Below are 26,769 nucleotides of genomic sequence, written 5' to 3' on the forward strand. Positions count from 1 at the left end.
ATTCCACCACTGACTGTATTGCATCGAATGGTGAGTACATCGCCCTCTTCCCCACCAGACCACGGGCTGCCAGAAAGGCAGGGTAGTCTGGTTTGCTGCGTGGCCCCGCACGCAGTCTGCATGATCAGATGTATTGCAGTGGAGCAGAGCCAAAAGCGAGTGCCTGAGCAGGAGAACAGGAGGAAAGCATCGGGGAAGGGCCTCAATCGGAGCCACACGATCAAAGCTCCCATTACAGAATCCAAGTCCTGAGAACTTCTGGCCAGCAAATTTTCCATGATTATTAAAAGGAAAAGAGAAACCTGATGAACTCAGTTCTCAAGTAAAAAACCACGAAAGGTTAAACTGGGTACAAAACATCAGGAAGACGAGAATTTCTTTAATAATGAAATAATTTATTATTTGTTAACGGTTGAACAATACAGAAGTTTACATATACACAGCAAAGATTCTCTAAAACATGGAGTAGTTCTCAAAATGCATGTACTAACTGTAGTAAAAAGCACCATTCTCTATGTCTTGACACAGGATTTACATTGGCATCATATTTACATCAAGAAATAAACATCTGGAAACAGAAATTCACACTCTTGTCTGCTGCTCCCTGTTTCGGCTGTTTACTGTTAGGGGGATGGCCCCCAATGTTGATGATTGACAGCGACATTCCTAGAGCACCAATTCTAAGGACAGGGGTCAAGGCAAGCTTGGTTCTCTGGTGAAAGCTAAAATGAAGAAAGCCCTCTCAATCCTCCACACCCTCCAGACAGAATAAGAAATCAAAATTTAAAATCTGGGTAAATCTTAGAAACAAGTGCTTTACTAATTCTTATTTTATGATTTTGAGAGAAGACAAAGATACTCAATTTCTTCAGCCATTCAATAGCTGATGGTAACAGTGCCAGGCAATTATTTCTTCTTTCAGAAGATAGGGTAAGAAAATCATCCATGTAATAAATTAATGAAAAAATCATGATAAATCACATATCATACCCCCCTGCCCCTATCCCCAAATATTTCCAAAAACAAAACATCCCACAGTCTACAGAGATCTGATCGTGTAGAATGAGAAAAAACACCTCATCTAAAAGGGTCTTTGGGTCATCTTCTCCCAGGAAGGGTTTTTAAAATCAGGAGTAGCCAGCTACTGAAACCTACTGCATCCAAGAGTTAGACATACAAAAATAAGAGACTGACATGCAGGAAATTGCTTTGCAGCCTTTGACTTTCTGGTGTTCAACACAGAGGGCAGGTAAAAGGGGAAGACAAAGACACTCGGGAAAACGAAGAAGAAAGAAAGGAGTGAGATTTGGGGGACTAAATGGATTATAAAGCACAATGAAAGTGGTATCCTTGCCAATTCAGTATGATATAAAAACCTGTTATATATCTGCATATACTTTTCAAAAGTAAGTTTTCTCTTTAAAGGATGGGGGAGAGGAAGAAGGAAGTCCACAAAAATGCATTATTAAGCCCCAAGATATTGCTAGGCAGTTGTTCTGAACATTACAATCCTACCGTTTATACTTTTTTCCCCCACACTCCAAGATTGGCTTTTGGCCACTTGAGGGACAGAGAAGAGACCCATAGGAAACCCAGGGAAAGACCCTTTGCTTCCTTTGAAAAAAAAGGAAAGGTTAAAGGAGAATGCCCATCTTTAAAAAAAAAAAAAATCCTCAAGCCACTTAAGTGGCCAAATGTAGGGTCAGGGCCTTCTTAGAGCTCAATTCTGAATCAGCACTGAAATTATTTTAGCTTTGGGTTGACAGGAAGAAAAATCTAGGTCCTGCTCAAAAAGGTGATGGTCTTTGAAACACTAGCATAGATATGTGACTAGAGAAAGGAGCCGTGGTCACTATCAGCACCTTGAATCCAGATCTCTGCTTAGCAAAAGAAACCAAAAACACCCTGGGTGCGTGCCCGCCATCTAAGCCAAAAGGCAGGGAAAGTTAGGTCTTCTGGGTGTTAGCAGAAGCACACAGAGATTTTCTCACTGCATGAAATTAAACTGCACTACGTACTCTTTATTTTCTCACTTGCATTGCAATGGTTATCAATAAGAGTGTAGATTTCTTCTTAGTTTCTTAAAACCAGTTTTCACATAAAAATATGCATGTGCCTATATTTACACACATCTATTATTTACGTACAACAGTCAAAGTCTTAAAGGCTGGGGTTTATATCTTTGCCCATCCCCTCCCCCCAACAACCCTAATAGAAAGGTTTTTCATTTTGCTTAAAAAATTAAAAAAAAGAAAGAAAAACCAGAACCAAAAAGACTGTCTAGCTTTTAACAGTCATGCTGGTGGATAAGTGAATGGCAGGGCAGATTGGCAAATCAGGGGGCTGATTAGCCACGTGGGGAAGAGGATTAGCTGCCTTGGGCTGAGTTTGCTGGTCCTGAAGCTTACAGTTTTGGTTAGAGAGAGGCTTGTCTGGCACGCTGATTTGGTCTACCTCGAGCTTTGAAAGTTGTGTCTAACCCTGGTGTCAGTTTATCACAAGTGCATTAAAAATATAGAGATCTATCAAGTTCCACATTTATATGCCATCAAATGGAAAAGGACCAGACAAACAGTGCAAAGGTCAAATAATCACTATTTTATATCGGGACAGTACATTTCATATTTCAACCGAAAGACAAAAATGCAGTTTAACTCAAAAGGCACAACAATTAAAACACAGAAAATAACGGCATCTCTCAGATGCCTTATTTCTAAATTAAACAAACAAAATACATGAGTTTTGTTCCCTTCCCTCCCTCAACGCAAGCCCACAAGCTTTTCCCAAAGTCTTAAGTTTTCGATGCCATACAGCATCCAGCATCGTGGACTTGTGAGGCGCTTGAAGGTAGCAATTAAAATGCTTGCGAGGTCTAGTGAATGGCATTCAAAAGGGACCTCAAAGTGCAGTTATATCTTTTTTCAAACATGTTACAGGCTGAGCTGGCTCTTTGAACACTATCACTCTGCTTAAATTCAGGAAGCAGGCTTTAAAAATGCAAAAGGCATACAAGTTGTATTTCAGTGCAAATCTTCAGCTGGTAATTGGAAAAGATTCCAACAATTAAAAAACAGAAAAAAGAAAGAAAAATCTTTTGTATCACCTGCCCCTCCCCCCACCCAAAGCTGAAATGAAGAGAAAAACAGAACAAAACAAAAATAGAAGAATTACAGATGACTTTGGAATCATTTAGGAATCCACTACTTCCAATTAAAATTTTTTGAATACATTAAGAAATCATTTAAAAAGCAAAAATAAACACAAAGGTAATGTTTCAGACTGCTCTTCACGTCTAGAGTGAGCTTCCGTGTGGAGTGCGTTTGAACTTTTAGTTGTGGGCAAGGAGGGGGCGCTGAGGAGGTGCGAGGCTGTGCTGGGGGAGACCGCAGGCCAGCTGGGGGCACAGGTGGCCGCCACTCCCGCTTCAGCCAGTGAGCCCTTAGGTTGCAGTGCGGCTGTAGATTTTAGGAATGTTCTCATCACTTTGTGACACACACTCTGTTTCAGCGTCACAGTTATTACAAATGGTTCAAATTCAATGAAAAAGGTTCGCCAGAGGTTGGAAACATCGAGACCTCGAAAATATGAATGCAAAAATATTAAGGGGAAATGAACCAATTTTGTAGATACCTACATACAAAGTTTCTAGAACATCTATAAAAGCACAAAGTCATAAGAATTTATTTTCCATTACATTAGTTTATATAAAATGAATAAATAGTATTTATAGATTTAATGTGTCTTATGTACATATACATGTGCTCTGTTTTAGCTTAAATAAAAATGCTACAAAGTGGGAGACCACTTAAGGGAGAAATCATAACCAGAAAGAAAAATCAGCCTTTTAAACTATCAACCCAAAAGCCTCCATAAAGAAGTTTCTGGGTGCGTCCAAAAACAGTGAGGAAGGATTCTAGTAACACTGTACCATCCCCTCCTGTTCACCTGCAACAGAGAGTAGAAATGTGGACTTTTCCCCTTTCACTGATGATGGACACTAGCTCAGCTAGCGCCAAAGCTCAGTTATTGCTGAAAGTTACATAGGAAAATAGATTAAGATTGGACCAAATATCACTTATTCGGGAAAAAAAAAAAAAAAAAGAGGCATAATCATTTTGTGTTAAGTGGGAAATGGAGATCTCATTTATCTCTGAGGTAGGAAAAAAAAATGTTCCAGAGACAAGTAGCAAAACCAACTGGAAGGGGAAACATGTCTTCAGAGAGCAGGCACAGCACGGACCCAGGGACAGCGCACAAAAACAGACCATACCATTGCGTTTGTGAGGACAAATGACGTTGGAACTTCTGTAAGCAAGGTGTCCATCCGAAGGTTAGAAATACTGCTCCTGTCTGCACGGGGGTTGGGGCGTTCACTCGGGGTGTGTGTATACGTGTGTGTCTGTGTGTGTATGTGTGAGAAGGGCGTGTTTTCTGGAGGTATTCCTGACTCATCACGGGTGGTGAGGGCCAGGGCTAAGTGCTCTTCAATGCCACTTTCAAAGCTTACTTTGGAGTTCTAAGATCAGGATCTCCACTTGAAAAGTTTGTTTCCTTCAGTTTCCTAAGCACAAGACACATTTGGACATTTCTGCTAGGCATGTCACACAGGAAGCCAGAAAACGTTAAGGAAGGTCTAGAAGAACACATGGGACAGTAAGTAAGAGGGGGAACTGCCGAGATGTGTGAGGGGCTTATTTGGCCTCAGAGTTCTTGGATGCTTCAAACGGATTGGAATGTACAGTCTCTCAGAGAGACTTGTGGAGAGAAAGAGAGAAGCTAGAGGATGCAATCAGAAATCCACGATCCTGGTCGGCGTCCCCCAACTTCGTGCGGGGCTAAGCAGCATTCTGCCACCCCAGACTGAGCAACATGGAGTCGAGATGCCCCCGGGTGTCCTGGCTGCACTGACTGGCTCAGCAGGGCCGGCCTGCCCGACACTGGGCAGGTGCGGGCTGCTCAACCCTTTTTGAGATGGAAATTGGGGATTTAAAAAAAAAAAAAAGAAAAGAGAAAAAGAAAAAGAAAAAACAGAAACCCACAATCCTAAGCACTTCCTTGACAACTTTAAACGCAGCTGCTCTTGGTGACGTGGTACACGGAAGCCGACGTGCGAGGGGATTGTGGGCAGGTCCCATACGCTACCTAAATTGGAGCCGACAGGGAGTACCATCCGGGCGGCAGCCGAAGCGACCACGCTCTCCTAGAGACCAAGACACGTCGTCTTGTGACTGTCCTGGAGCTTTATTCTCTTGACGCTGGAGCTGGAGTAGCCCTCATCACTGCCCAGGCTTTGCATGCTTCCCCGCTCGTCCGAGTCGCTCACGCTGCTGCAGCTCCAGTCCAGGTCGCCCGTGAGATAGTCTGTGCTCTCGACGTCCACGTCAATCTCTTCTGTGGGGACGAGACAGACCTTGGTGAGGGCCCGCTTTGGGAAAGACGAGCTCGGCGGCGGGCCCTAACCGCTGAGGGACCAGGAGGCCGGCTCCTGCAGGTCACACCCCTTGACTTCTCTAAGTCAGGGGGCTTCTTGGTCCCCCCTCTGCCCGGGTGGAAGGGGGCGGGGGCGGGGGGAGGCTCACCCCTGTCGGAGTCAGAGCGCTCCGAGGAGACAGTGGAGCCGGTGCTATCCATCCGTATCCTCTCGATGCCCAGCTTCTCCAGCTGCCTCTTCAGGTGCCGCTGCTCTCGCTGCAGCTGGTCGATTTGGTGAATGGCTTTTCTGTCACAGTCTTCAAGTTTCTGTGGGTCGAAGGGGCAGTTGTTGAAGGGCGCGGGCACATTTCACAATCGGTGATGGCCCCGCACCTCCCTGTCTAGAGGTGAAATATGCCAGTTTCCCACAGAAGCCGTCTGCCGTGTCCCTTGTTGAGCTTCTTGCGGGGACAGCAAGCTGACTGGCTGGTGACCCCGTTTTCATCTACCTTTATCACCATCAACAGCACTGTGGAACCTGCACTGTTGTGTGGATTCCAGGGTGAGCTGACACACTGGCACCGGCCCCCTCAACTGCCACAGTGAAAAGACCATGGCGGGAACCCCCAACCTGGTCTCCCTTGTCTGTGGTGACGCCTCCCCCAGCACCTACTCTCTGAGCAACTGTGTGTGACAGAAGCTTAAGAAACATACCTTTTCCTTTAAAGGTATGTTTATTCAAGTACACATCCCAGTTACACTGGTGACTTTTTGTGTCAGGTCAAGTCTCCGTTAACTTCTGTCTGTTGGCGGGAATGATATTCCCTTTTGAAGTTCTCATTCCGAACTGTCCAAATAAGAGCTTAGAAAACACATTTTCCTAAATCACTTTGTTTTCACAAATCTGTTCTCCAGTGTCTCAGATAATTCTTCAGATAATTATGAAGATTGTGTAATTGTGGTTGTTTTGCTCTAAACAGAGGTTCTTGCCCCCTGCTGCAGAACTGCCATGTATGCAGGCTACTAACTATAATTCAAGTGACATGTGTCCGCTTGTGACTATAACTATAAAAACACGCTAAACAGTGATTTTGGCCCAGGATTTTACCCTTTGCTTTTCAAGACACATACTGTGTGCTGACTTTGTTTCAGACCCTCTGGGAGGTGCTGGGGATACAAGGTGAACACAAAGATCTGGTCCCATCCTTGCCTGTACTCTAACATAGTGGACGGAAACAAGTGAACAGTCACACAAACCATGGTCAGAGGTCAACTGTGACGAGTCCTAAAGGGAGAGATCCAGCAGTAAGGACCATCTCTTAACAGGAAGAAGGCAACTCAGTCATGGAAGGCGTCCCTGCACCGCGATACCTGTGCTGAGGTCTGAAGGATGACAAGAAGTCATCTAGGTGAAGAAGGGAGGGAAGAGCGCACCAAGCAGAGGGCACAGCATGTGCAAAGGCCCCGTGGTGAGAGAGCCTGACAAGGGCAAGGGACTGAGCGCAGGGCTGGGTGGGGAGTGTCTGGCATGAGCTGCTGCTGCACAGGCAAGGGTGTGGGAAGGGGGCAGGTAAGGCAGGCCTGGCTCAGTATGTCCTGAGCAGCCACGGAACACTTTTCCATGTGGTGACATGTTGATTTGAACTTTGGCAGGACTGACCTTGGGAAGCAGGAGATTAGCTTGGAGGAGCCCTCTGAGGAGTCTGCTGCAGTACATGATGGTGTTTATGGAAACAGAGCAGGCTGTGGCATATGTAAGTCTTGAAGGCATGTGGCTAAGGAGCAAGACGATATCAGGATCAAGGGTGACCCTGAGTTTCTGGCTCGTACATCACATGGACAGCTGGAAGGACAATTTAACTTCTGGTTCTTGGGGGGTAAGAATTACTCGGTTGGGTGCTGGACAGGTTGAGTCTGTGATTCATCCAAGAAGCAGGTTGGAAGAGTTCAGAGGAGAGAACTGTCCCGGAGACAGTCTCTCATAACAACAAACAAACCCTTAGTGGGTAGGTCAAGACAAAAAGGTACCTCAGGATGCACTTACCTTTATGTGCAATTTGGCTTTTGTTAATAAACTCAACGTAGTGTGTCGATTTGATTCTGGACCAAGTGGCACCAGCCCCTTCAACTTTTCCAGGCATAAGCGAAGGTGGGCCCGTCTACAAAAACAAGATCAAAGAAGCACTTGAGACTTTCATAGCTGGCCAGAAGGCGCCCGGGAGAACAAGCTTTAACAGAGTATGAAGTTGCCCAGGCCCACTGGAGACAAATGCCACCAGGGACTTCTGGCCAAGTGAACATCTTTTGAAATTAGGCAACTCTGATAAAAACCAAGGAGACGCAAAAATCCATGGTTTTCTAAAGTTGAGTCTATAACACACATCAAAGGTAAACACTGATATCTATATACTATACATGCCAGTGAGAGAATCCTTTGAACCCATACCTCTCTTTCCCCTTTCAGGATCACTAAATCACGACAACTATATCTTGCTGTATATAATATTTATCCATGTGAATGACAAATGTGTATGGTTATTCGTTACAATTATTTTAATAATAGCAAAGATTGAAACAACCCAACCCATCATCAATAGGGACTGGTCAAGTGAATTATGGTGCACCCAGACAGGAGAGTACTATGCAGCTATGAAAGACAATGAAAATATGCTCTATGCATTATGAGGAAAGAGCACTCAGATATGCTGTTAAGAAAAGAAAAGCAAGATACCAAACTATGCCTATAACATGCTATCTCTGAGTAAAAATAGAAGAAAAATTATTATCTATATTCATGTTTTCTTGTGTGACATAAAGAAAGTCTGAAATGATACATAAGAAACTAGTAACAGCAACTGGGCAGAGAGGTATCAGGGCTAGTCGGACAGGGACAAAGACAGAGAGGGGATTTTTACTGAATAATTTGTTACAGGTTTTGGTTTTTCAGCCATTCAAAAAGTTAAATGCATTTTTTCAAGAATAAGGAAAAAGCCCATCAGTGGTATTGCTATACCAACAAGCATGCTGAGAGCTGGCAAGGACCACCTGTATGTCTTGGAGCGGGACAGAACAGGAGGAAGGCCGCCCGAGGCAGAAGCTGCAGACACTCACTGAAGAGACAGTATTCACTACAGACCAGAAGCATAAGAGTCTCTACAATTTTGGAAATGAATACTTCACTGAAACCCTGGTTTAGGCTTTATTCTGGAACCTAGCAGATTTTGTGAATGTAAGAAACAGCTGAGGTTCAGAGTTCTTGCTTCAGTGAACCTCCACCTCCTCAAAGCCTTTGCAGGCCATTCCAGTCCACAGGGCTTCCTCCTTTTCCTGAGTACTTTTTATACAATTCATTGGGAAATTCACTGTTCTGCCTGAATTTTTTGGTATTTGTGACTTAACCATTCATTGCTAACTCCTTAGCAAGTTGGGATTACAACTTAACTATTGTTCAGTTGCCTTGATGCCTTCCCCTCTCATATATGTGCTTAATACATGTTTGTAGCATGGATGGTGTCTTCTATTCCACTGGACCAAGTTTCTTGGGGCTTGAGTAGTTCTGAGCCCCTGCCTCATCTGCTTCTGAGCCTCCTTCCTCATCTAGCTCTGGAGGTTGCCCTGAGGTCTCCAAGGCTCCCTAAGCCCTGATGTCCAGGGGTTAGGAGCTCGAGGAGTCCAGCATTCATTCCTGAGCTAGGAAGATGTAGTGGTACAAATTCTGTACTATTTTATAAGACTTCTGCTTGCTCTGAAAACCTGCCCACGTGGAATGGCCGCAAACAAGGACTCACATTAGAAGTTTGCTCCTTCAACTACTACATGAGGAGAAACACAAACACAGGAGCTGTGTATAAAATGTACTTGTTCACCTCTTCATAAAAGAGCCATGAAAACAGATCCTACTATTAGAAACACTATGAAAAACTATGATTAATCATATATAGTTATCTAACTTATTCCCACTACAAAGTTTACACATTTTTTTAAAAGTTCAAAAATTAAAATGAGACCTTTTTTTCAGCCTGCTCACTGCAAACACTGCATGATTGAGAACAGTGTCATATTAGTCCTCCTATGATGTGGGTTTATCTACAGATATGAGTATGTACATTTTTAAGGAAGTTTGTTTTCTGATAAAAATAATAAAAGTCATCTTTCCATGCAGTGTCATTTCTAGTTATTCAGGGAGTCGGGCCCAGAAAAGACAATTTCACTCCCCAAATGTGGGTGGCCAAAGAACACTCCCAGTTGTGAAACTTGAAATCAGCTATTTGACTGATTCAAGCTTAGAGTAATACATGTTCGTTCAGTATTTGCTGACCTAGTTTTATGAAAATAGGGCCGCAGTGCTGCTGGATTTTATAGAGATCCAAAGTCAGTGGGTGTCTTTGGAGTGCCTGCCTCAGCCTGCTACAGCGCCTCACTGCTCCAGCCCCATAGCTGCCCTGCCCACCATGCCGCACACACATCCGCAGGCTGGTGCCTGGACCGACCTCAGGGGAGGGATGAGGTATGTGAGGAAGCTTCAGTTCTATCACAGAGCAGTGAAATTCAATTCTTGAGCCAGATGCAGAAAAGCAAACAGACCCCTCTGTAGCAGCTTCCACTGAGGGTCCTCGACTCCAAGACACACCCCGACCCCCAAGCTGGGACCCAGAATCCTTCAGCCAGCTGTGAGCACACATGGACCTCCTAGATCTAAAACAAGTAGAACAAGCTCCTGTCTCGGCTCTCTGTCCTCAGTCCTGACCCCTCCCCTGCCCAGGGCTCTGGCCTTCTAGAAGGAGCCTACTGTTCCACCGTGAACCTGGCCTAACACCCTCTTCCAGGAATTAGCAGGTTTGGCTGTATCTCCTCAACAGGAAGCCACTCGACACTTCCATCTGACCCTTACTTGGATCCCCTCTCATCACATATTCAGACAGACCTCTTCCTGTTGTCTAGAGCTGCCTCCCAGCTCCCCACCCCGACCCTGCCACCAGCAGAAAAGGGTAGTCAAATCCTGGCCCCCTCCTGCCCCAACTGCCTCCTCTTTTTGCACTGATCCAACTGCTTTGTAAGTGATGGACTTTGACAAACCTCATCTGCTGACTCTTCAGAAATATTGCTCTCGTTATTGTGAATAGGTTGATATACCTTTGATCTACAGTCGTACAGAGAAACCAATCTTTGATCTGGATGCTCAGAGTCAAGTGTGGCCTATAACTAGTGATAATTAAACTAGATGCAAACTACAGCTTCTCTTTGGTATGCTTTTTTTTTAGTATCTCAAATTTTATTTATTTTTGTTTTTAATTATTTTTATATTCTGAATGTGTCAGTCACTATACAACCAAATATTAGCGTAGTGATTAGGGTAAAGGTTTGGGACTCTGGCCTTGCCACTTATTTCCTGTGTGACCTTGAGCAGATTACTTAACTCCATGCAGCATCCGTTTCCTTGGCAGTAGAGGATGACAATGCCTCCCTGTGAGGCCTGTCGTGAGTATTGACTGAGATGGGGTATGGAAGCCCAGACCAGGGTCTGACGGGAAGTGCTCTGTATATGGTAGCAGTTATTCTTTCAATCCTAGCTTCCTTTGAGGAAGGATAATTGCTGGGAGCAAACACAGATAATTATAACCCTATCATATTCCTTTCAAAATCAACAGGGAACTCAGAGTGTCTCACTCGGTAAACAGAGGCTGTCTGGTTAAAATCCAGTTCACTCAACTCTTCCTTAAGGAAAACGGACATCTTTTGTCATTAAAAGATTTAGTGGAAAATCTAATCCATTTTCTATGGAGATACAGGTCTTGCTTATGCCAAAGGTACTATTTTTTTTTTTTTTTTAACATTTAAAATATTAGCAGGGACTTTACAAAGCTAACCCCCATCATGCAGAGGCAGGGCTGGAAGGGACTCCGCAGTGTGGAGGGAACCATCTAAATCACATGAAGACTCCTGCCTACATCTCTAGTTCGAAGGCCAAAGACAAGTAAAAATTGGGGCAAATATGTACGGACCTTGGAAATGCAAGCTCATTTCCGGATGTGTTATCCATACCCAGAAAACCTAAAATATTTCATGTACGATAGCAAGAAGAAAGGAAAGCACGTCTAAGTACAGACTTAAAATAGTCTGGGAAGGCTCTCTGGGAAGAAAACTGTAAAACTTTGCTGAGAGACATAAGAAAATCTGAATAAATGGAAAAAATAGCACATCCCTAGATATGAACCCTCAAGGTAAAAATATCAATGTTACCCAACTTTTTCTACAAATTTAACATAATTCCAGGAGAAAAAAAATCCCCACAGCATTCTTCTTAATGCTGGGAAATTAAACTTCATCCAGAAGAATAAAGAGACTGCCAAAATTCTTGGAGAAGAATGAAGAGGACTATGCTATACTAATCATTAAGTTGTATTACAAAGTATCAATAATTAAAAACAGAATATACTAATACAGGAAAAGGTGGACAAATCAAAGGAAGAGAAGAAAAAAATTCCCAGAAACAGACTTAGGAATAGATGTGAATTGAGCATATAATGGAGCTAACACTGCAAATCCTTGGAAAAGAACAGATTACTCAGAAAATAGTAGGGGAGTGGGGAATAAATATCAAAAGACATTCTAAATATATTAAACATTTAAATATAAGGTATATTTGGATATGACTTAGTTCTGTTCTTAGTTTTCCTTAACTCATGTCAGCCATGAATTATGGAAAATTAAACCTGCAAGTGAATGAGGTCATCAGTGAAGTGGGCTCTGGCCTTTGGGGGGCACTTCCTGCCACTCAAGCTTGGCACTGACAGAAGGCACCTGGGTTCACCAGTGTGCTCTCAGACAATTCTGAATGCTGCTCTTTTTATTTCTGCTTCCAGACTCAAGCTACTTTGATTCTATCCACACCTCTCTCGCTCAGGTGAGCAGATTTGTAAATTGATGGAAAGATGCAACAAAAAAGTAAGTCTCCAGGTAGAGATGATGCTATTTGCAGACAGTGCTCCTGAATTTACTCTGTTATCCCTAAAGTTCTACCTGATCGTATGTAGCCAAGACCAGGAGGAATGGTGTGAAAGAGGGTATGCAGGTGTGTGTGTGAGTGTACTGAGAGAGAGGCACTGTTATCAGACATTACTCTTCTTATGGAGGATGTAACTGGACTCTCGCTGCCAGAGTTTCACAGTGAAATGTATGACACAAAAACGTACCAGGCTGGGGCAGAGCCAACAGGATGGTAGCCAGTGAAGAGGACAGATAAGTAATCAGGTTCACAGATGGAAATCCTGAAATATACACTTGGTTGTTTCATTCACTTATTAACCTCTAGCATCTCTCAAAGGATTACTATGCATTGCTACCTTCCTAGGTGCTGGTGATAGAATGCTGAGTGAGACAAAGTCACTGCCTTCGAGGTACTAAAAGTTTAAGTTTACTTCAAACATATAAACAAATTATTGCAGAATCACTTATCTCAGCTACCTTCAGGCTGTGACAAATAACAGCTCTCACTGAAAGTTCTAGAATGGACCCTCCTTTGCCCTCTACCGAACATTATTTTTTCTTTTCCTTTATCTACATCTTGTTTGACTTAACTTCTCCATAAGGGTTTTCAAGCTTTCACAGATTAGAAGCGTGTTTCCCTTTCCAAATAGATAACATTCATTTATCCTTTTACCTGCATGCTGCAGACCTCCTATACCAACTAACAGAAGTGACTATCTTCCATTTCATCTTAATCCACTTGAGTCTACAAATAATAAAGCATCTGCAGATGCTGTCCTAATAGTAGAACCTGATTTCTTTGGTAATTCACATGCCTTCTCTTTGAGGAAAGCCATGCTTAATGAACATGATCCACTGGACCTCACCGAGTACTAGTTTTCATTAAAACTGGGCCTAAGACTATTACCAAGGGAGAAAATAAGTTACATAAACCATACCTATTTCCTCTCCTACTTTTGTGTGGACACAGATTTAGCCAATTAAATAGTAAATCCTATATGATAACTGGAGGGTGAAGTGAAGTGAAGTCGCTCAGTCGTGTTCAACTCTTTGTGACCCCATGGACTGTAGCCTACAAGGCTCCTCTGTCCATGGAATTTCCCAGGCAAGAGTACTGGAGTGGGTTGCCATTTCCTTCTCTAGGGGATCTTCCAGAGCCAGGGAAGGTTGAATAACTGGTGGTTGAATAAAGATAATTTCCAATATGGGTATGTAATATGGGTGTGTATGAGCTGCATAGTGATTTTAAAAAAGAATATTTAGTATAGACTAAGAAGAAATAAATCTTACGGTGTCAAAAATTACTCCCCTAAAAGTGACTACAGGTCACGGAAATCATAACCTTCTCCAGATTTTGGGTTGAGACCAAAGCCTTACTGGATTACAAAAAAATCCAGGGGAAGAATACAAGTCACTCTTTGAGGGAAAAAAGTACTCTCCTTTTTCTAAAATGGTCCCTTTATAAATATTGCCAAATGCATCCTATTACTGACTTAAGTGGAATCTTGGAAGGTTTTGAAGATCTTTCATAACTGTGATGGTAACCTTTGTAAAATACACAAAGATAGCCATATATCCTCACTGTATGGGAACATGACACTAAGTACGCAATGCATAAACAGTAATTCATGCTGACTACATTTTAATAACGTCAGTTCTATATTAAAGTATTAAATACATAATAATCTATTTAATATTTCCTTTATAGAGCCCAATTTTAAAAAAACACAAAATATAAATTATAGTACCTGCTAGGTCTATCTCACCCTTCAACTATTAATGTCTAGGACAAAAAGTCAAGGAGTGCCTGAAATTGGCTGAATAATTAGCATGTCTCTTCTACAAGTTCTTCCAAGAGGTACAGTTCAGGAAAATGGATTATAGTAGCACAAATTAGGGTGCACCTCCACACCATCACCAGAGAGATCTGTACACTAATGCCTATACCTTTCCTTTGTAATGACCTGGCTGTGTCCTCAGGGCCCTGTAGCAACAAAACAATGTGGATTTGTTACAACATCCTAGAGTGAAATGTGAATGTGGTCAAGGGTGTTCAAAAGCGGAAGAGTGGTGCAACGCACACCACAACTCAGGCCCCTACCCCTTCCGTGGGAGTCTGGCCATTTGAAAAGCAAGACTCCAGAAGAAACAACTCTAGGGAACTGCAGTCTATTAGCATATCTTGCCAAGAGAGACCTGACTGGAATGGCTTCTCAAGTCAGACCAGATGCCATGAAATACTGTTTGACCAGATAAAAACAACAGCTTAGGTCAGGCTGCCGAGTCCTCCTCACAGAGCACACACAGAAATCTTTTGTCATGGGGTCAGAAGACTCTGGTAGAGGTACTCTCTCTAGACCAGCTGCTTAATTCCAGAAAGGCCTGCATGTGTGTACCATTCCAGAAAAAATGGGTGTCTACAATTAAAGGAGATGCTAGAGCCTTCTTTTGAAAAGGAGCCCATTCAAGCACCTGACTCCTGACCCACCGGCTGCAGCGTATTTGCATTCACTCAGCCTCCATTTTGCTGAGCAGCGTATTGAAGGGCATTCAAACCAGAGGAATTACCAGCTAAGGAAAAGAGACAGCACAATTATCATCAATAAAGGGCATATCACAGCAACCGAAGACTAAAAGGTTTCCCACCTCCCAACAATAATTAATTAGTGGTAACAACAGTGGGAAACCAGTAGCAATTTAAAAATATATACACATAAATCCAGGAATACCTTTTACAAGGCATGTGTAAGATCCACATGGAAACACAACAAAACTTGGCTTAGAGACATAAAAGAGATCTGAGTAAATGAACACACACATCAAATCCTGGATGGAAAACTCTAATATGTAAACATGTACTTTTAAAGGTTAATTTATACTGAAATTATTTCGTTTGCATTTTGAAAATCCCCAAAGAATTTGGGGTATGGAGAATTGAAAGACTAACTATGAAATTCATCAAGAAAAATAAACTGGTAAAATAAAAAAAAGGAGGAGGAGGGAAGAATAGGGATTTGCTTCACCAGATCCTGAAGTGCATGAAACCACAATGATTAAAACTGTACACTGGTGCAGGAAGAACAGACAAATCAGTGGAACAGAAGAACAAGTCCAGAATCAGACTTAGCCTGAATTTAGTACACACAGAGGCAGCAACTTTAAATAGTGTGAGAACACCGATTCTGTAAAGGTAAATGACAAACAGGGCGACCGTATGACACCTGAAGGGACAACACCTTTTTTTTGGCCACATGGCTTGTGGATCTCACTTTCCCAACCAGGGATTGAACCCACACCCTGCACTGGGAACATGGAGTCTTAACTGCTGGACTGCCAGGAAAGCCCACCAAGGGGCAATTTCTTTCATACACACCCTTCATATTTTAGAATCTTTTCAAAATAAAGAAAAAGATAAATGCCTCAGTAGAGAATTGGGCAAAGCTTATTTAACAGGCTTCCCTGGAAGCTCAGACAGTAAAGAATCTGCCTACCATGCAAGGAGACCTGGGTTGGGAAGATCCCCTGGAGAAGGGAATGACAACCCACTCCAATATTCTTGCCTGGAGAATCCCATGGACAGAGGAACCTGGTGGGCTATAGTCCAGGGTGTTGCAAAAAGTTGGACACAACTGAGCAACTAACACTTATTTAACAGGCAATTCACATACACAGACACAAACTGTCAAAGATAATAAAAACTGTTAAACTGTCTTAGTAATATAAGAATGCAAGTTAAAACAAGCTGTGTGTTTGCTTTTTATCTATCAAAGTTATAAAAGTCTAAGCTAAAACATAAACTTCCGAAGGTGAAGGAAAATATGGCCTATAATCTGCCTGGTGGGCAATCTAGCAGTCAATATCAAAAACCACAACCATTTGGATACCAGTCATTTCACAACCATGAACTTACCCTAAGGAAATAATTATCTATTTATCTATAAGATAGTTTAAGGAAGCATCAATTATATCAGCAAAATACTGGGAAGAACCTAAAATAGGAGACTGGTTATATGAGTTATGGCACACCATATGATGTAATACTGATTTTTAAAAAGTATGCACAAAAATCTAGTGGACACAGAACTTAGTAGGAATGTTGACAGTTGTTGCTGCTGCAAGGTCTGTTACCAGTGATTTTTATTTTCTTTGTGCTTTTCTGAACTTTCCAACTTACTAAACTATTTTAAAAGTTTCTTTACAAAAAACCATTGAAAAATACATTTCAAAGTTTCACTGATCTCCTTGGGCTGCTAGAATTATGGATGATTTAATTTTTAGTGTATGATTTCTGAAGGCTTTCCTGTGGTTCAGTAGTAAAGAATGTGCCTGCAATGCAGGGGACTCAGGAGATGCATGTTTGATCCCTGGGTGGGGAAGATCCCCTGGAGGAGGGCATGGCAATCTGGTCCAGTATGCTTTCCAGGAAAATCTCATGGACAGAGGAGCCTGGCGGGCTACAGTCCATGGGGTTGCAAAGAGTAGGACATGACTGAAGCGACTGAGCACACAATACACTATATTTCTCAAAATTTTCTATGAGATCAGTTTTAAAACGAAAGAAAGATCATACACTCACCATGGGTGTTTCCTTAGGAGGCTAGACCCACAAAATTAGTTAAAATGCAGAGAAGCACATACCAAGTGACAGATGTATCTACAGTGACACCAAACTGAGCCCTCCACCCTGGGGGCTAGGGTTCTGATGGGCTCTGGACCCCAGCACCTAGTACCCAGCATCTATGGTGCTCCATGAATGCCTAGTCTATTGAATGAAAATTACTGCTGCTGCCTCTGCCACTACCACCTCCATCTCCACCATTCTAGAAATCTTTTAATTGTCCCACCACTGCCAAGATTATTAAACGGGCAGTTTGAATATAATATCCTCATAGTGGAGTCCTGATGCACACCAACTATTCAGAATCTCTTAAGAGCCACAGAAAAGGTTTTGGTGTGAAAAAAACTTAACACAAATCTAATTAACTCTGCAATGTTAAAGAGGAAAAAAAAATCCAATTATTAGAATTCTTTTCTCAATTGCCTTTTTTTTTTTTTTTTGAGAGCCACAGCAATCTTTTTTTTTTTTTTAATGTGATGTTAAGGAAAAAATGGCCTAAGTGTATTAGCATTTTGCAAAGTGGTCTTCTTTTATAGGATTCAGCTATGAAAACCAAGGAGATACAGCTGTTCAATTGACCATCAAACCCTAAAATCATAAGCATCTACTCTACAAGAGAAGAACCCAACAACTTTAACTCCCTCCCCGCCCTACCCCACCTCCCCCTCCCCACCCCACCCACCCTTCCCCGTCCCCCAACTGAAGCAACCAGCGCTTGGTTAAATTAACTAAATGTGAGTCCTTACTTCCCTCTCTTCTGCTCACATGCTTTAGACTAGAGGATAAACGATCAAGACCGTAGAAGACCAAATTCCAAAAAAGGAAGGACAATAAGGAAACCAGACCACTAGCCCTTCAATAAACAAATGTTGCCTGGGCACAATCTGAATTATAAGCAACTGGCCCAGTTATGACTTCAAATCCAGTTTTCTAGAACTTTTACCTCCATCGCTTCCTGTGCAGACTGTCTCTGCATCTTTCTCATTAGACAAACTACATTTCTCTAGGATGGAGACCATGCTGATTTCATACCCCAGTATAAACTTACTTAATACCCTAGTACTGAGCACAAGCTCTTAAGACATGGTAGGCAGAAAATAAACATTCTTGAACTGCTAAAATAAATGATAAAATTGACATCCTGTGGTATTCCTGCAGAGGTGAAGCACAAAGCTGGGTACACCTAAGAGCCTTTACCTGAAGGGATGACATTTTAATAATACAAATAAATGCCTATGAGGAGGAGGAGAACTAGGAGGCTTTTCAGCAGAAACAGTCCCAGTTAACCAGTTCCCCTAAAAACCATGGAGATGTAAGAGAATCTAAAGATGAGAAAGAGAAGCCACATCAGACTACCTTTCCACCTTCAGAAGAGATACTCTGGAGTTTCCAGTTCATGATACGTAAATCCCTAATGCATAAAGATGGTCTGATTTCAAACATGGTCAGTCACAATCATAGAGAAATTGAAAGGGGAGAAGGATGCGGAGAAGCACATGTGCAAGGCACACTCACCATCCATCTCCAACACACACACACACACACACACACACACGGTGGAGTAATGCTAAATGTTTGGCCTGTTCCAAGATTCTCCTCCCTAGGATGCGGAGAAGCACATGTGCAAGGCACACTTACCATCCATCTCCAACACACACACACACACACGGCCTGTTCCAAGATTCTCCTCCCTTGTCAGGTCTGGTCTTCCCTTTCACTGATGAAACATGCCATTCAGATTCTGACTATCAGAGTCAGACTCTCTTCAAAGAGGGTTTGCATGAAATAACCACGTGTTTAGAGAACCATCATCACACATCATCCTGTTCATGCAGAGCACTGAGAAAGCACTCAGTCTGGATGGACAGCCTGTACTTCAAATTGATGGGAGTTCAGAGACCAGATTGGAGAAGGAAATGGCAACCCACTCCAGTGTTCTTGCCTGGAGAGTCCCACGGACGGGGGAGCCTGGTGGGCTGCCGTCTATGGGGTCGCACAGAGTCGGACATGACTGAAGCAACTTAGCAGCAGCAGCAGCAGCATATTGCTTGGTACAAAAACTTGGAGGAAGACACTCCTGTCTGCCCAGTGGGATTACCTTAGTGTATGGAAGGGGGTCGGCTCTGGGGGAGGGTGGTTTCATGGCTTTTTATTTGTACACCCCTGTTGGGTTTGGCTTATGGCAACAAAGATACATTATTTTTGTAGTTTAAACAAAAGTACAATAAAGTATAATTTAAAATGAAAAAAAAAAATAAATAAATAAAAAATACTAGTGCAGGATCTCAACCCAAACCAATTAAATCAGAATTGCTAGGGGTGAGGTCTGAGCAGTGTGTGTGGGGGGGTGGGGGGTGGGTGTGGGTGTGTGCGCATTGTGGGGTGTGTGCGCATTGTGGGGGGTGTGTGTGTGTGTGTGCGCATTGTGGGGTGTGTGTGTGTGTGTGTGTGTGTTCCCTAAAGTTCCACAGAGAATTATTAATTTTTTTCAGCATAATAAAAGCAAGTGGTTATGTTTTGCATTACCAGAGGTTGAAGAAAAGGTGCTTTTAAAAACACTCCCCAGAGAGTTTATTATACAAGATTGGTAAAATACTGATAATTGTGGAAGCTGGGTGATGGATACATAGAAGTTGATTACATTATTCACTCCACTTTTATATATTTGAAAAATTCTATAATAAAAAGTTACTCTATAAAATGAGCAGAAATAAAAATGTGTTCTCTTACCCCAAAGAGTACATGACTGTGTGTGCATGCTAAGTTGCTTCAGTTGTGTCTGACTCTTTTTGACCCGAGGGACTATAGCCTGCCAGGCTCCTCTGTCCATGGGATTCTCCAGGCAAGAATACTGGAGTGGGGAGCCATGCCCTCCCAACTCATATGAGTGTATGTGTATACTATATTTAATGGAAATAAACATTAAAAAAAAACACATTAAAATAAAAGCTTTGCAAGTGATTCTAATGTGCAACCAGAGTTGAGAGTGACTAGGCCACATCATTTGAAAAATAAGGAGGCAAATGAGCAGCAGAAGGGAATCAGGTGAGATGTGGTAAGATGGAGCCCAGGGAGGGTGGTCCGCCTCCTCATCTCCAATTTCTGCTTTGCATACATTTACCTAAATTTTGAGCATCTTTACTCACAAGTGAACTTCTGTATGTACACGTATATATATCTGTGTGTGTACATGATTTAAGACAGCACTACCAATTATATTCAGTAGCATGTAATTTTTGAAAAACACTATTTGTGGGAACATTACCTCTGACTTAAAACGCTTTGGCCTTAGAATAGTCACAGGGAAAGCACTGCTGGGGAACAGCAGGCTGCGGGGATGAGGGTTGGGGGTGTCATCTTGGGAGCTGGGGAGTCCATCTATCTAAGGGCTTTACAGGCAGTGCTGATTACAGGATACTGAGCGAACTCTAATATCAGGGGCTCACTGTGAGAAGCCAAGAGCAGCAACCAAGTGTCAATGAAAAAATACATCAAAGCTCCCCCCATCCCACACCCGGAACCCTCAACTCACCTATTCTTCTCCATTTCATTGTGAGTCGATCTGAAAGAGGGAACAATAAGAGAAACATTATTCTTATTTTAAAGGACTGCTCCAATGCCAACACAATTATTTTAACTTCTTTCTCTCTCAAGCTGGAAGGAGAGAAGACAGAGGAAGGGCTCTACCTAAGAAATTAGTCCCTCTGGGGAAATAGATAAACGTAAATATCTCAAACAGCATTCAAGAAGAAGTGACAAACTGAGAGGCATGCATTCCCTCGTGGAAAAGTAATCCATTTTAAGAAAGGAAATAAAAGGGTTCTATTTATACAAAGGGAAAACAGCTGCACAATGTGATGCGAATTTGGGTTATATAATACCACAAGGCTTTCTTTAGGCTGAGCATGGAACACCAGAAATTTGGCATCCCCACCCAGCTCTGCAGTTCTCTAGGTGTACTATACACCAAAATTGTACGCTAGGTTGTCTGACTATAGGATACAGTTTTAAAAGGATAAATATAACCCTTCTTCCCTCAATCTTTCTACTCCTTGAAGTTATTTTATTGCATGCAACCTCCCAAAAGATGCTACTGTTGAAGAGCTACCAAATGCTTTTAGGAAGGGGCTTCCAAAACTCAGTTCAATGTAAAGATGACAGGCTGGTTAAGGGCAGCCCTTTGGGTGGAATCTGAGGTCCAGCTTTGCCACTGACTGATACTGTGGAAGAAATACACATGCTTACCGTCCTGTCCTTGGTTAACTCTTGTGTAAAATGGAAATAAAAATGATTGCCAATTATCTACAGAACACACGTGGATCAATGAGGTAGCAACCGTAAAAGTGATGAGAGAGGTTTGGATGAAAGCACAGGTGTGTGTGAAATCAGACTATTAGTGCGTTTATAGCTGACCCTGAATATAAGGCCTGGCCTATGGATTCATGGACAGGTTTTCACAGATGTCACAAGAAGTCAGTCAGTGTGGCTATCTCAGTGTCCATCTCAAATAACTCATCCCAACTAGTTAAAAATAAACTTGAGGAAACTGCCAGCATTATAAATGAACTGAATCTCGACCTTACTTTTGGAAATTCTCTAGAATCTAATCAGTTCAGGAGAGATGACACCCTGGCTCAGGTCAAGAATTCTGTGGGGCAATAATTGGAACTTTACTGGGTCTTGGAAATAAATTCTCACAGTAATCATGGAGAAACCCTACTTCTGTGAATGCTCGACCATTCATTCACAGCAAGGGGCACCACCATCCCGTTCATTCACACCAGAGACTAGTTGTGGGATTTGGGGCATTCTTGAAATGGGAAATTTCTAATCCAGCACTAAACTTCTTTTCCACAAGCCTTCTGGGATACAATTTTCATTCACAAGGAAAAACAAACAAGACAATAATGACAATATTTTAAATCTTAGAATATTTGTTTTCTAGATAAGGGCTATATGAACCTTAAAACTGGTTAACTTAAAAGCTTTAAGTTGATTCACTTGGTTACCCTTCAGTGTTTTTCTGATGTATACTTCACTTCCTGCAATGGCCAGCAGGATATCACTGTTAACAAGAGTCTGGCATGCAACTGCAAACCTTTGGCTTGATAGCACGTGGCATTCTGGTTTTAACAGAGAATAACAAGTTCAAAGTCTGACACATTTTTTAGATGGATGAAAATATATGATGACAGGTGGTCAAAATTACCCTGTTTAACTGTAGACATGGACCATTCTGAGGAGGTGGAGGAGAGAAGGGTGGATATTTGAAAAGAACATGGTGTCCGGTTACAGAAAAATCAGACACCACAAGTCACCCTTATCCCATCTGGATTCTTTGAAGATACATATAAAAAAATTCAGAATTCCCAAGATAATCTTTTTTACAAATTCCATAAGCAGCACAACTCTTTCCAAACTTTGAACAGAGTTTTGGAAACTATGGATCTTATTTGATTACTTAAGAGTGTTGAACACATGGTGATTTTTACAAGGGGACTTACACCTAACGGCTAGGGCATTACTGAAGTACATTTGGTTTAGTGAAACTGAATTTGTCTTTAATAAAAGGGAGGCCATTCAGAAAAGGCCGTCCAGAGACTCCCTGCCAACTCTGTTGATGGGAAAACATTTATATTTTTAATTAAAGCATAAGAATATATAGACACCTTGTATCAAAATCATTTTCCATGTGATTACTGAAAAGATTGGATAACTCTGGACTCATTGATAAAAGATCAAATGTCATCATTTAAAAATATATTTTAACAAAAATATAACTAAGCCAAACCAGTCCCTGGGTTAAAAAAGACTCACACTGTCAAGTCAGCTATATGACCACTGTCTCATAAAAGAACTGGGTGACAAGGGCTGAACTTCCTCTTTCACATGAATGCCAATGCCTGCTTCACCAATGTAACAAAACACACTTTTAAAAACTCTGGATTTCAAATGTAATTATTTAAGTAACTGATTAAAAAAATCAGTGGGAAAGAAAAAAAAATTCCATCTTCCTGTAGTTCTCCAGATGATTCCAGAACAATCAATATTCACAATTTCACTTGTTTTTGTTTTTAGACAAGCAATTAGAGAAACTTAAGATCTGCATTTTCAGTTTCCAAGACGTTTGCTATGCAGCTAAATTTTATTTATTTTTATTGTTGTCCAAGGAAGAGTAATCCCCAGATGCTACAAGCAAAGAGCTCAGCATTTCAACCTGAATTAACAAGCATACACTGTTACCAATGGTTATGTAAACCAGAAGTAATCTATAGCTCTTACAACAGTTCAAAATTCTGACCATAAATGGCCTTGGATATAAGTCTGATTCAAATCAAGGGGTCAAACTGCATTCTCTGGGGAGATGTCTCATTGCTCAGGTAAGGGTCATTCCAAACAGGTCATGAAGGAAGTGATTACATTTAAAGAAAACAACCTGCTGTTGCTTCATCTGTTTTGCTTGGTGCAATCTCCAGGTTTAATCATGGTCTCGCAGAGATCCCTGCACCACTTAAATTACTGCACGAATTCATCATTAGTCAAGAATATGGAAAACTGTGAGAGCCTCCTGTTTCTAACTATGGAAAGCAAACCAAATCCATTTACAGAAATAATAGAGCTTTCCCCCAAATCCAGAGTTGCAATCATTTTCCCAGGAATAAAGCTGGATATTAAAGAAAAGAGAAAGAATCTATTTCTTGAATTGAAATTCTCAACTATCATTATTTTTCTTTCCTAATCACCTTTTGGAGAAGGGAATGGCAATCTACTCCAGTATTCTTGCCTGGAGAATCCCATGGACTGAGGAGCCTGGCCGGCTATAGTCCATAGGGTCACATAGAGTCAGACACTACTGAAGTGATTTAGCATGGCATAGCATGGCAATCACCTTTTGGGGCCAAGCTACTTCTCTTCAACAACATCCCCTTCTTCTCCTCACCACTGAACATCCCCTCAACAACTTTTCTGTGAAACTTAGGAAAAAACAAAGTACTAAGGATTGAGCCTTGACTATTAATGTGAACAATTCCTCTCAAATCATGAGTGGACAAGAGTAAAAGTAACAAATGAACTATACTTTTCCATAAAAATAAAGCAAAAGGCTTCAATGTCTTTTCAAAAAGTTATTTAAAAAATACTGTAACAAAAAGCAACACATATTGTTTTATACCACTGCACACTACAAGTCAGCATCAACCTTCTTAAAGGTTGTCAGCACTCGTGCACAGATCTACTTGCTGCCACCTTCAGATAATGCCAAAGGTGGGAGGGAAAGGAAGAACCACCAGGTAACTAATTAACAGGTTCATCCTTCCCGTGCCTTCCTATTTAAGAGCTCGGCACATATGTGCTGCTCACTCATATCCTGTGGTTCTTCCAACGCTAAGGACAATGGGGTGAACCAAGGACAGAAGAGGAAGGAAGAACAAGGGAGTTAAAGGTTTAAATGGGAAACTTCTGGCTTTTAGTAGTCTATATAATGTCACAGACACTAACCAAATACAGTTATTTGCAGAGTGTTCATGAGAATGGGAAACAGACAAGGATTCTAAATCAGTAAGGAAAATGTCAATGATTTTCAATTACTGGAATAAAAGGTATAATTGAATGAGTCTAATAAAAACAGATTTCCTAGCTAACGTATATATTCAGGGGAAAGAGGGGGAAAAGGGAGTGCAACAGCATTAATGGAGTACTCATTTATACCAGGAAGTACATTCAGGGTTTTATTATGTGATTTCATTGACCATTAACCAAATACTTTCCAGTGAGACTTACAAATTTCAAGAATTGCATGATTAATGTAAAAAGCTTGTGGCATATGAATATTTTAATATTATATCAATCTATTCCTCCATCACCAAAAAGCAGGTTTGAACCTCAATTGTTCCTCTTTGCCATTATAAATAGAGTGATAGATTATCAGACATATCACTGTATTTAATTTACACGTCAAATATGAAATCCTACCACCTATGCCAAATCAATACTTTAACATATTTATAAAATCTTCACTATGAAAAGTAAAAAGTGGGTAATGTCCAGTATTTTCAGCTATAGAAAACTTGCCCTGAATCTTCAACTTCTGAAGGCAAAATACTGTCACTGCTGCTTAATCCCACTTGAAGTTTCCACAGATTTTTTGTTCCAAAGGGAAGAAAAGCAAAATTAAGTTCTGGGGGGAAAAAGTTCATAAAGAAATAGAAAACACTTCCATTTCTCTTTTCTTCTCAGTCCCCTCAACCCAAATAGAAGGGTTTCTTCCAATGCCTTAGGACTATGTATATATTACTGAATCAAGATTGCCGCTTCATTTACCAGTTAAAACCCAGTATCATCTGCGGCATAACCTAAAAGAGAAAGGAAAATGTTTACCAAATTACCTGCTACTGCTGTTATTCTTCTTGGATTTGCTCCTCCGTTTTAAGGCATCTCTGTCCTTGTTATTGTATGGTAACATGGAGGCATAACCATGTTCAGCTTCTAGAAAACCGGAGGATCCAGTTAATGAATGAACACAGAACAGTCAACACTCTCTCCCCTTCACAATATTTCCTTTTAAAAATGGAGTTATTTTTTATTAAAAGAAGACTGTGGAAATAATTAAAAGGAGCAAGGTGGAATTCTTAGAACAATGATTGTTTTTTTAATTGAGTGAATACCCTCAGTTCGGAGCAGGTGTAAGGAGCATTCCAGCTGCTCATTGTTGAGAAAGACAGCAAGTCTCATGGAGCCTGAGTTTCCCATTGGCAACGTCCAGCAGGTTGGTGTATATTAAGTGGGACCGGCCTCAGACGAAGGTGCGGGGCCAGACACCGGGAGCCAGAGCCGAGGACGGAGGATGCGGGGCAAGGGAGGCGCTGCTCCGCCGACTGGGAGACCCGGCGCCAGGCCCACTTTGGGGCGGGCCGGGAAGAGCCGGGTGAGGTAAACCAAGCGCTTGGCTGAGGGGGCCCCGGGCACCCCACTCGCGACGGGGTGCGGAGGGGGAAGCGCTCAGGATCCCGGGGGCAGCAGTCCCTTTCTACTCCCATTCATTGACTTTGGGGGCAGCGACGGCCTCCCTTCGGACCGCGCGTGGGGAAAGCTGGAGGGGTTGGGAGCGCTCGCGGGTCGCGCTCTCAGCTCCTCCAACCACCCCCGGAGAGGCTGGGCGCCCGGATCCGCTGCCAGGCCCCTCAGAGCTCCCGGCACTAGCTCCGGCCGAACCCCTCCCGTCCCCGTGCACCTCTCTCCCGTCGCTCCAGGTAGTCGGCCGCCTCCAGCAGCATCTGGATGTTCATCCGAACCGCCGCCGCCATTCTGCACCGGGGGCCGGAGCCACGGGACCAACCCCCACTGGACACGGGCTCGCCGCCGCCGCCGCCGGACACCCGCGCCCCGCTGTGGACCCCGCAGAGCAGGGCTGAGAGAGCCTCTCTGGCGACCACGCTCGCCGGAAGGGGGAGGGGACCGGCGAGCTGGGCACCACCGACACCGTGACAGAACCTACAGAAGAGCAGCAGCCGCCACCGCCGCGGAGTGTTTATCCCCGACTCACCGTCCCCCGCCCCCAGGCCCTTCTCTTGACAGGCCCACTTCGGCTGCGTTCCTCATTGGGCGCCCCAAAGAATTCCCCGCCCCCAGACCTGTCCGATAGGGGGAAGGCACTACGGCCCCGCCCCTCAGAGTCCGCTCCTCTCCCTGGTTGGTCACGCTTGACAAGGCCCGGGCTCCACCTCCTCTTTCCAATTGGTGACAGGATTCTCAAC

The 26,769-nt window shown here is 42.6% G+C and overlaps 1 protein-coding gene across 5 annotated transcripts; it reads right to left on the minus strand.

Moving 5' to 3' along the window:
- Positions 1–374: 374 nt before the first annotated feature.
- On the minus strand, positions 375–26,379 carry MXD1 (MAX dimerization protein 1). Of its 5 annotated transcripts, none has more exons than XM_086326213.1 (6): positions 26,247–26,379; positions 25,402–25,501; positions 20,550–20,579; positions 7,457–7,571; positions 5,580–5,739; positions 375–5,391 (listed from the first exon to the last, which is right to left on the minus strand). In XM_086326213.1, exons 1-6 carry the CDS (start codon positions 26,317–26,319, stop codon positions 5,201–5,203), a joined length of 669 nt encoding a protein of 222 aa, XP_086182339.1. In that variant the 5' UTR covers positions 26,320–26,379; the 3' UTR covers positions 375–5,200. The 5 variants fall into 5 exon arrangements, with proteins under 5 accessions (XP_086182339.1, XP_086182340.1, XP_086182342.1 ...); XM_086326214.1 differs by having other exon boundaries at positions 25,681–26,272; XM_086326216.1 differs by lacking the exons at positions 375–5,391; positions 5,580–5,739 and adding exons at positions 6,669–6,795; positions 7,073–7,187 and having other exon boundaries at positions 25,681–26,272.
- Positions 26,380–26,769: the final 390 nt, after the last annotated feature.

The sequence above is a fragment of the Bos grunniens genome, chromosome 11, assembly GCF_055505025.1.
Source record: "Bos grunniens cultivar Pamir isolate PY7600 chromosome 11, Bosgru_T2T1.0, whole genome shotgun sequence".
NCBI classification, from domain to species: Eukaryota; Metazoa; Chordata; class Mammalia; order Artiodactyla; family Bovidae; genus Bos; species Bos grunniens.

Excerpts from the sequence above, each read along its gene's own strand:
- MXD1 (XM_086326214.1), bottom strand. The coding sequence starts at position 25,765 with ATGGGAAACTCAGGCTCCATGAGACTTGCTGTCTTTCTCAACAATGAG. Across the intron at positions 20,580-25,401 it reads AAGAATAACAGCAGTAGCAG|ATCGACTCACAATGAAATGG; the intron begins GTAATTTGGTAA and ends TCCCTCTTTCAG. Across the intron at positions 7,572-20,549 it reads AATGAAATGGAGAAGAATAG|ACGGGCCCACCTTCGCTTAT; the intron begins GTGAGTTGAGGG and ends TTGTTTTTGTAG.